Raw genomic sequence first — 12,011 nt, 5'->3', positions numbered from 1 at the left:
GTAAACACACCATGGGACGATCTTTTGTTTACACACAATGGGACGATCTTTTGTTTACACACAATGGGACGATCTTTTGTTTACACACAATGGGACGATCGTTTGTTTACACACAATGGGACGATCTTTTGTTTACACACAATGGGACGATCTTTTGTTTACACACAATGGGACGATCTTTTGTTTACACACAATGGGACGATCTTTTGTTTAAACACAATGGGACGATCGTTTGTTTACACACAATGGGATGATCTTTTGTTAACACACCATGGGACGATCTTTTGTTTACACACAATGGGACGATCTTTTGTTTACACACAATGGGACGATCGTTTGTTTACACACAATGGGACGATCTTTTGTAAACACACCATGGGACGATCTTTTGTTTACACACAATGGGACGATCGTTTGTTTACACACAATGGGACGATCGTTTGTTTACACACAATGGGACGATCTTTTGTTTACACACCCTGGGACGATCGTTTGTTTACACACAATGGGACGATCGTTTGTTAACACACAATGGGACGATCGTTTGTTTACACACAATGGGACGATCGTTTGTTAACACACAATGGGACGATCGTTTGTTAACACACAATGGGACGATCGTTTGTTTACACACAATGGGACGATCGTTTGTTTACACACAATAGGACGATCGTTTGTTTGCACACAATGGGACGATCGTTTGTTCACACACCCTGGGACGATCGTTTGTTTACACACAATGGGACGATCGTTTGTTTACACACAATGAGAGGAACGTTTGTTTACACACCATGGGACGATCTTTTGTTTACACACCATGGGACGATCTTTTGTTTACACACCCTGGGACGATCGTTTGTTTGCACACCCTGGGACGATCGTTTGTTTTCACACAATGGGACGATCGTTTGTTTACACACAATGGGACGATCGTTTGTTTACACACAATGGGACGATCGTTTGTTTACACACAATGGGACGATTGTTTGTTTACACACAATGGGACGATCGTTTGTTTACACACCATGGGACGATCTTTTGTTTACACACCCTGGGACGATCGTTTGTTTGCACACCCTGGGACGATCGTTTGTTTTCACACAATGGGACGATCGTTTGTTTACACACAATGGGACGATCTTTTGTTTACACACAATGGGACGATCGTTTGTTTACACACCATGGGACGATCTTTTGTTTACACACCCTGGGACGATCGTTTGTTTGCACACCCTGGGACGATCGTTTGTTTTCACACAATGGGACGATCGTTTGTTTACACACAATGGGACGATCGTTTGTTTACACACAATGGGACGATCGTTTGTTTACACACAATGGGACGATCTTTTGTTTACACACAATGGGACGATCTTTTGTTTACACACAATGGGACGATCGTTTGTTTACACACAATGGGACGATCGTTTGTTTACACACAATGGGACGATCGTTTGTTTACACACAATGGGACGATCGTTTGTTTACACACAATGGGACGATCTTTTGTTTACACACAATGGGACTATCATTTGTTTACACACAATGGGACGATCTTTTGTTTACACACAATGGGACGATCGTTTGTTTACACACAATGGGACGATCTTTTGTTAACACACCATGGGACGATCTTTTGTTTACACACAATGGGACGATCTTTTGTTAACACACCATGGGACGATCGTTTGTTTACACACAATGGGACGATCTTTTGTTAACACACCATGGGACGATCGTTTGTTTACACACAATGGGACGATCGTTTGTTTACACACAATGGGACGATCTTTTGTTTACACACAATGGGACGATCTTTTGTTTACACACAATGGGACGATCTTTTGTTTACACACAATGGGACGATCTTTTGTTTACACACAATGGGACGATCGTTTGTTTACACACAATGGGACGATCTTTTGTTAACACACCATGGGACGATCTTTTGTTTACACACAATGGGACGATCTTTTGTTTACACACAATGGGACGATCTTTTGTTAACACACCATGGGACGATCTTTTGTTTACACACAATGGGACGATCGTTTGTTTACACACAATGGGACGATCGTTTGTTTACACACAATGGGACGATCTTTTGTTTGCACACCCTGGGACGATAGTTTGTTTACACACAATGGGCCGATCGTTTGTTAACACACCCTGGGACGATCGTTTGTTTGCACACAATGGGACGATCTTTTGTTTACACACCCTGGGACGATCGTTTGTTTGCACACAATGGGACGATCGTTTGTTAACACACCATGGGACGATCGTTTGTTTACACACAATGGGACTATCTTTTGTTAACACACCATGGGACGATCGTTTGTTTACACACAATGGGACGATCGTTTGTTTACACACAATGGGACGATCTTTTGTTAACACACCATGGGACGATCTTTTGTTAACACACCATGGGACGATCATTTGTTTACACACAATGGGACGATCTTTTGTTAACACACCATGGGACGATCGTTTGTTCACACACAATGGGACGATCGTTTGTTTACACACAATGGGACGATCGTTTGTTTACACACAATGGGACGATCTTTTGTTTACACACAATGGGACGATCTTTTGTTTACACACAATGGGACGATCTTTTGTTTAAACACAATGGGACGATCGTTTGTTTACACACAATGGGACGATCGTTTGTTTACACACAATGGGACGATCTTTTGTTAACACACCATGGGACGATCTTTTGTTTACACACAATGGGACGATCGTTTGTTTACACACAATGGGACGATCTTTTGTAAACACACCATGGGACGATCTTTTGTTTACACACAATGGGACGATCGTTTGTTTACACACAATGGGACGATCGTTTGTTTACACACAATGGGACGATCGTTTGTTTACACACAATGGGACGATCTTTTGTTTACACACAATGGGACGATCTTTTGTTTACACACAATAGGACGATCTTTTGTTTACACACAATGGGACGATCGTTTGTTTACACACAATGGGACGATCTTTTGTTGACACACAATGGGAGGATCTTTTGTTTACACACAATGGGACGATCGTTTGTTTACACACAATGGGACGATCTTTTGTTAACACACCATGGGACGATCTTTTGTTTACACACAATGGGACGATCTTTTGTTTACACACAATGGGACGATCGTTTGTTTACACACAATGGGACGATTGTTTGTTTACACACAATGGGACGATCTTTTGTTTACACACCCTGGGACGATCGTTTGTTTACACACAATGGGCCGATCGTTTGTTAACACACCCTGGGACGATCGTTTGTTTGCACACAATGGGACGATCTTTTGTTTGCACACAATGGGACGATCTTTTGTTAACACACCATGGGACGATCGTTTGTATACACACAATGGGACGATCTTTTGTTAACACACCATGGGACGATCGTTTGTTTACACACAATGGGACGATCGTTTGTTTACACACAATGGGACGATCGTTTGTATACACACAATGGGACGATCTTTTGTTAACACACCATGGGACGATCGTTTGTTTACACACAATGGGACGATCGTTTGTTTACACACAATGGGACGATCGTTTGTTTACACACAATGGGACGATCTTTTGTTTACACACAATGGGACGATCTTTTGTTTACACACAATGGGACGATCTTTTGTTTACACACAATGGGACGATCTTTTGTTTACACACAATGGGTCGATCTTTTGTTAACACACCATGGGACGATCTTTTGTTAACACACAATGGGACGATCGTTTGTTTACACACAATGGGACGATCGTTTGTTTACACACAATGGGACGATCGTTTGTTTACACACAATGGGACGATCTTTTGTTTACACACAATGGGACGATCTTTTGTTTACACACAATAGGACGATCTTTTGTTTACACACAATGGGACGATCGTTTGTTTACACACAATGGGACGATCTTTTGTTTACACACCCTGGGACGATAGTTTGTTTACACACAATGGGCCGATCGTTTGTTCACACACCCTGGGACGATCGTTTGTTTGCACACAATGGGACGATCTTTTGTTTACACACCCTGGGACGATCGTTTGTTTGCACACAATGGGACGATCGTTTGTTTGCACACAATGGGACGATCTTTTGTTAACACACCATGGGACGATCGTTTGTTTACACACAATGGGACGATCTTTTGTTAACACACCATGGGACGATCGTTTGTTTACACACAATGGGACGATCGTTTGTTTACACACAATGGGACGATCGTTTGTTTACACACAATGGGACGATCTTTTGTTTACACACAATGGGACGATCTTTTGTTTACACACAATGGGACGATCTTTTGTTTACACACAATGGGACGATTGTTTGTTTACACACAATGGGACGATCTTTTGTTAACACACCATGGGACGATCTTTTGTTTGCACACAATGGGACGATCTTTTGTTAACACACCATGGGACGATCGTTTGTTTACACACAATGGGACGATCTTTTAACACACCATGGGACGATCGTTTGTTTACACACAATGGGACGATCGTTTGTTTACACACAATGGGACGATCGTTTGTTTACACACAATGGGATGATCTTTTGTTTACACACAATGGGACGATCTTTTGTTTACACACAATGGGACGATCTTTTGTTTAAACACAATGGGACGATCGTTTGTTTACACACAATGGGACGATCTTTTGTTAACACACCATGGGACGATCTTTTGTTTACACACAATGGGACGATCGTTTGTTTACACACAATGGGACGATCTTTTGTAAACACACCATGGGTAGATCTTTTGTTTACACACAATGGGACGATCGTTTGTTTACACACAATGGGACGATCGTTTGTTTACACACAATGGGACGATCGTTTGTTTACACACAATGGGACGATCTTTTGTTTACACACAATGGGACGATCTTTTGTTTACACACAATGGGACGATCTTTTGTTTACACACAATGGGACGATCTTTTGTTTATACACAATGGGACGATCGTTTGTTTACACACAATGGGACGATCTTTTGTTAACACACCATGGGACGATCTTTTGTTAACACACAATGGGACGATCGTTTGTTTACACACAATGGGACGATCGTTTGTTTACACACAATGGGACGATCGTTTGTTTACACACAATGGGACGATCGTTTGTTTACACACAGTGGGACGATCTTTTGTTTACACACAATGGGACGATCTTTTGTTTACACACAATGGGACGATCTTTTGTTTACACACAATGGGACGATCTTTTGTTTAAACACAATGGGACGATCGTTTGTTTACACACAATGGGACGATCTTTTGTTAACACACCATGGGACGATCTTTTGTTTACACACAATGGGACGATCTTTTGTTTACACACAATGGGACGATCGTTTGTTTACACACAATGGGACGATCTTTTGTAAACACACCATGGGACGATCTTTTGTTTACACACAATGGGACGATCGTTTGTTTACACACAATGGGACGATCGTTTGTTTACACACAATGGGACGATCTTTTGTTTACACACCCTGGGACGATCGTTTGTTTACACACAATGGGCCGATCGTTTGTTAACACACCCTGGGACGATCGTTTGTTTGCACACAATGGGACGATCTTTTGTTTACACACCCTGGGACGATCGTTTGTTTGCACACAATGGGACGATCGTTTGTTTGCACACAATGGGACGATCTTTTGTTTACACACAATGGGACGATCTTTTGTTAACACACCATGGGACGATCGTTTGTTTACACACAATGGGACGATCGTTTGTTTACACACAATGGGACGATCGTTTGTTTACACACAATGGGACGATCTTTTGTTTACACACAATGGGACGATCTTTTGTTTACACACAATGGGACGATCTTTTGTTTACACACAATGGGACGATCTTTTGTTTACACACAATGGGACGATCGTTTGTTTACACACAATGGGACGATCTTTTGTTAACACACCATGGGACGATCTTTTGTTTACACACAATGGGACGATCTTTTGTTTACACACAATGGGACGATCTTTTGTTTACACACAATGGGACGATCGTTTGTTTACACACAATGGGACGATCTTTTGTTTACACACAATGGGACGATCTTTTGTTTACACACAATGGGACGATCGTTTGTTTACACACAATGGGACGATCTTTTGTTAACACACAATGGGACGATCTTTTGTTTACACACAATGGGACGATCTTTTGTTTACACACAATGGGACGATCGTTTGTTTACACACAATGGGACGATCTTTTGTTAACACACCATGGGACGATCTTTTGTTTACACACAATGGGACGATCGTTTGTTTACACACAATGGGACGATCGTTTGTTTACACACAATGGGACGATCGTTTGTTTCCACACAATGGGACGATCTTTTGTTTACACACAATGGGACGATCTTTTGTTTACACACAATGGGACGATCTTTTGTTTACACACAATGGGACGATCGTTTGTTTACACACAATGGGACGATCGTTTGTTTACACACAATGGGACGATCTTTTGTTAACACACAATGGGACGATCTTTTGTTTACACACAATGGGACGATCTTTTGTTTACACACAATGGGACGATCTTTTGTTTACACACAATGGGACGATCGTTTGTTTACACACAATGGGACGATCGTTTGTTTACACACAATGGGACGATCTTTTGTAAACACACAATGGGACGATCTTTTGTTTACACACAATGGGACGATCTTTTGTTTACACACAATGGGACGATCGTTTGTTTACACACAATGGGACGATCGTTTGTTTACACACAATGGGACGATCGTTTGTTTCCACACAATGGGACGATCTTTTGTTTACACACAATGGGACGATCTTTTGTTTACACACAATGGGACGATCTTTTGTTTACACACAATGGGACGATCGTTTGTTTACACACAATGGGACGATCGTTTGTTTACACACAATGGGACGATCTTTTGTTAACACACCATGGGACGATCTTTTGTTTACACACAATGGGACGATCGTTTGTTTACACACAATAGGACGATCGTTTGTTTACACACAATGGGACGATCGTTTGTTTACACACAATGGGACGATCTTTTGTTTACACACAATGGGACGATCGTTTGTTTGCACACAATGGGACGATCGTTTGTTTGCACACAATGGGATGATCTTTTGTTTCCACACCCTGGGACGATCGTTTGTTAACAGACAATGGGACGATCGTTTGTTTACACACAATGGGACGATCTTTTGTAAACACACCATGGGACGATCTTTTGTTTACACACAATGGGACGATCGTTTGTTTACACACAATGGGACGATCGTTTGTTAACACACCATGGGACGATCTTTTGTTTACACACAATGGGACGATCTTTTGTTAACACACCATGGGACGATCGTTTGTTTACACACAATGGGACGATCTTTTGTTTACACACAATGGGACGATCTTTTGTTAACACACCATGGGACGATCTTTTGTTTACACACAATGGGACGATCTTTTGTTAACACACCATGGGACGATCGTTTGTTTACACACAATGGGACGATCTTTTGTTTACACACAATGGGACGATCGTTTGTTTACACACAATGGGACGATCGTTTGTTTACACACAATGGGACGATCTTTTGTTTACACACAATGGGACGATCTTTTGTTTACACACAATGGGACGATCTTTTGTTTACACACAATGGGACGATCTTTTGTTTACACAGAATGGGACGATCTTTTGTTTACACACAATGGGACGATCTTTTGTTAACACACAATGGGACGATCTTTTGTTTACACACAATGGGACGATCTTTTGTTAACACACCATGGGACGATCTTTTGTTTACACACAATGGGACGATCTTTTGTTAACACACCATGGGACGATCGTTTGTTTACACACAATGGGACGATCGTTTGTTTACACACAATGGGACGATCGTTTGTTTACACACAATGGGACGATCTTTTGTTTACACGCAATGGGACGATCTTTTGTTTACACACAATGGGACGATCTTTTGTTTACACACAATGGGACGATCGTTTGTTTACACACAATGGGACGATCTTTTGTTAACACACCATGGGACGATCTTTTGTTTACACACAATGGGACGATCTTTTGTTTACACACAATGGGACGATCTTTTGTTTACACACAATGGGACGATCTTTTGTTTACACACAATGGGACGATCTTTTGTTTACACACAATGGGACGATCTTTTGTTTACACACAATGGGACGATCTTTTGTTTACACACAATGGGACGATCTTTTGTTAACACACCATGGGACGATCTTTTGTTTACACACAATGGGACGATCTTTTGTTAACACACCATGGGACGATCGTTTGTTTACACACAATGGGACGATCGTTTGTTTACACACAATGGGACGATCGTTTGTTTACACACAATGGGACGATCTTTTGTTTACACGCAATGGGACGATCTTTTGTTTACACACAATGGGACGATCTTTTGTTTACACACAATGGGACGATCGTTTGTTTACACACAATGGGACGATCTTTTGTTAACACACCATGGGACGATCTTTTGTTTACACACAATGGGACGATCGTTTGTTTACACACAATAGGACGATCGTTTGTTTTCACACAATGGGACGATCGTTTGTTTACACACAATGGGACGATCGTTTGTTTACACACAATGGGACGATCTTTTGTTTACACACAATGGGACGATCGTTTGTTTGCACACAATGGGACGATCGTTTGTTTGCACACAATGGGACGATCGTTTGTTTGCACACAATGGGACGATCATTTGTTTACACACCCTGGGACGATCGTTTGTTTACACACAATGGGCCGATCGTTTGTTTACACACAATGGGACGATCGTTTGTTTACACACAATGGGCCGATCGTTTGTTTACACACAATGGGACGATCTTTTGTTTACACACAATGGTACGATCGTTTGTTTACACACAATGGGACGATCGTTTGTTTACACACAATGGGACGATCTTTTGTTTACACACAATGGGACGATCTTTTGTTTACACACAATGGGACGATCTTTTGTTTACACACAATGGGACGATCGTTTGTTTACACACAATGGGACGATCTTTTGTTTACACACAATGGGACGATCTTTTGTTAACACACCATGGGACGATCGTTTGTTTACACACAATGGGACGATCTTTTGTTTACACACAATGGGACGATCTTTTGTTAACACACCATGGGACGATCTTTTGTTTACACACAATGGGACGATCTTTTGTTAACATACCATGGGACGATCGTTTGTTTACACACAATGGGACGATCTTTTGTTTACACACAATGGGACGATCGTTTGTTTACACACAATGGGACGATCATTTGTTTACACACAATGGGACGATCTTTTGTTTACACACAATGGGACGATCTTTTGTTTACACAATGGGACGATCTTTTGTTTACACACAATGGGATGATCGTTTGTTTACACACAATGGGACGATCTTTTGTTAACACACCATGGGACGATCTTTTGTTTACACACAATGGGACGATCTTTTGTTAACACACCATGGGACGATCGTTTGTTTACACACAATGGGACGATCTTTTGTTAACACACCATGGGACGATCGTTTGTTTACACACAATGGGACGATCGTTTGTTTACACACAATGGGACGATCGTTTGTTTACACACAATGGGACGATCTTTTGTTTACACACAATGGGACGATCTTTTGTTTGCACACAATGGGACGATCTTTTGTTTACACACAATGGGACGATCTTTTGTTTACACACAATGGGATGATCGTTTGTTTACACACAATGGGACGATCTTTTGTTAACACACCATGGGACGATCTTTTGTTTACACACAATGGGACGATCTTTTGTTTACACACAATGGGACGATCGTTTGTTTACACACAATGGGACGATCTTTTGTTAACACACCATGGGACGATCTTTTGTTAACACACCATGGGACGATCTTTTGTTTACACACAATGGGACGATCGTTTGTTTACACACAATGGGACGATCGTTTGTTTACACACAATGGGACGATCGTTTGTTTCCACACAATGGGACGATCGTTTGTTTCCACACAATGGGACGATCGTTTGTTTACACACAATGGGACGATCTTTTGTTTACACACGATGGGACGATCGTTTGTTTACACACGATGGGACGATCTTTTGTTTACACACGATGGGACGATCGTTTGTTTACACACAATGGGATGATCGTTTGTTTACACACAATGGGATGATCGTTTGTTTACACACCATGGGACGATCGTTTGTTTACATACAATGGGAATAGTTTGTTTACACACAATGGGATGATCGTTTGTTTACACACAATGGGATGATCGTTTGTTTACACACCATGGGACGATCGTTTGTTCACACACCATGGGACGATCGTTTGTTTACACACCATGGGACGATCGTTTGTTTCCACACCATGGGACGATCGTTTGTTTCCACACCATGGGACGATCGTTTGTTTACACACAATGGGACGATCGTTTGTTTACACACAATGGGACGATCGTTTGTTTACACACAATGGGAATCGTTTGTTTACACACAATGGGAATCGTTTGATTACACACAATGGGACGATCGTTTGTTTACACACCATGGGACGATCGTTTGTTTACACACCATGGGACAATCGTTTGATAACACACAATGGGACGATTGTTTGTTTGCACACAATGGGACGATCGTTTGTTTACACACAATGGGAATCGTTTGTTTACACACAATGGGAGTCGTTTGATTACACACAATGGGACGATCGTTTGTTTACACACCATGGGAATCGTTTGATTACACACAATGGGACGATCGTTTGTTTACACATCATGGGACGATCGTTTGTTCACACACCATGGGACGATCGTTTGTTTCCACACCATGGGACGATTGTTTGTTTTTCCAGATTTTGATCAGAACCTGAAGGTGGATGCTGAACCTGTGGATTGTCCCATCAATGGTAAGATTGTGTGTGTGTGTGTGTGTGTGTGTGTGTGTGTGTGTGTGTGTGTGTGTGTGTGTGTGTGTGTGTGTGTGTGTGTGTGTGTGTGTGTGTGTGTGTGTGTGTGTGTGTGTGTGTCGTTGATTGGTATCTACATATGTAGGTTTCAGTATGTGGAATGGAGTCCTCCCAGGGTGGGTTCAAAGTATCTCCTTCATTTTGATAAGGGGGTCACGATTCATGGACCAAGATGTGAAGTTTTCTGTTCTCAGAGTTTTGCTCCGAGGGCTCTCTTCAGGATCATCACTGAACCCCTCACAGCCTCCATCTGTCATTTGTTCGTGGTAATGTTCCCAGGGATGGTTTGTAGGATCTCTGTGAGGTTCTTCTTTATCATTCCTGTTGCTCCATCTCTCCCTGGTACAACTTCCACATTCTTCAGCTTCCAGGATCTTTTCACTTCATTCTTGAGGTCTTGATAGTTGGTCATTTTCTTGATTTCTGTGTTATTTAGACCAAAATCACTGGGTATTGAAACCTCAATCAACAATGCCTTCTTTTCCTTTTTATATCTGAGTCCTGTGTCGGGTCGCAGTGCTTTGTTTTCTTCATTCATGCTCAATGGGATCATCAGGTCATACGTGATCATTATTTACTCGTTTTGATTGATTGTTTATGGTTCGTGTTTCCATGAGTTTTGTGGAACTGGGATGTTGAAATTTCTACAGATGTGCCAGTGGATTACTCGACATACCTTGTTGTATCTCTGTGTGTAGAGCTGTTCTTACATGAGATTTTTACATCCCGATATGACGTGGCTCGTGCTTTCTGTTTCTACCTTGCAGAACCGACACCTGTCCGATTCGCTCAGTCCCACAATTTTCTTAAAGCCATTAGTGTAATGTCCTTGGTATTGAGCATTTATGATGATTCGTTCTCCGTCCCAATATATTTCACCTCTTCTTAGCCATTCTAATGAGCCTT

General features: G+C 41.6%; 2 protein-coding genes across 2 annotated transcripts in view; both read left to right on the top strand.

Annotated features, from left to right (window-relative positions):
- LOC147009084 (uncharacterized) overlaps positions 1 to 12,011 on the top strand; it is a 288,704-nt gene that overhangs the window by 145,812 nt on the left and 130,881 nt on the right. The gene's annotated exons all lie outside the window — the stretch shown is intronic.
- The window catches only part of LOC147009085 (uncharacterized), a 52,024-nt gene that overhangs the window by 11,310 nt on the left and 28,703 nt on the right, over positions 1 to 12,011 (top strand). Inside the window, exon 3 of the mRNA XM_085862809.1 lies at positions 10,992 to 11,045. Coding sequence (XP_085718935.1) covers positions 10,992 to 11,045 — 54 coding nt within the window. The remainder of the gene's footprint in view (positions 1 to 10,991; positions 11,046 to 12,011) is intronic.

The sequence above is a fragment of the Eptatretus burgeri genome, chromosome 17 (assembly GCF_056783735.1).
Source record: "Eptatretus burgeri isolate ZD-2024b chromosome 17, Ebu_testis_v1, whole genome shotgun sequence".
Lineage (NCBI taxonomy): Eukaryota > Metazoa > Chordata > Myxini > Myxiniformes > Myxinidae > Eptatretus > Eptatretus burgeri.
The sequence above is the reverse complement of the archived record's forward strand: the minus strand, read 5'-3'. Positions and strand labels throughout refer to the sequence as shown.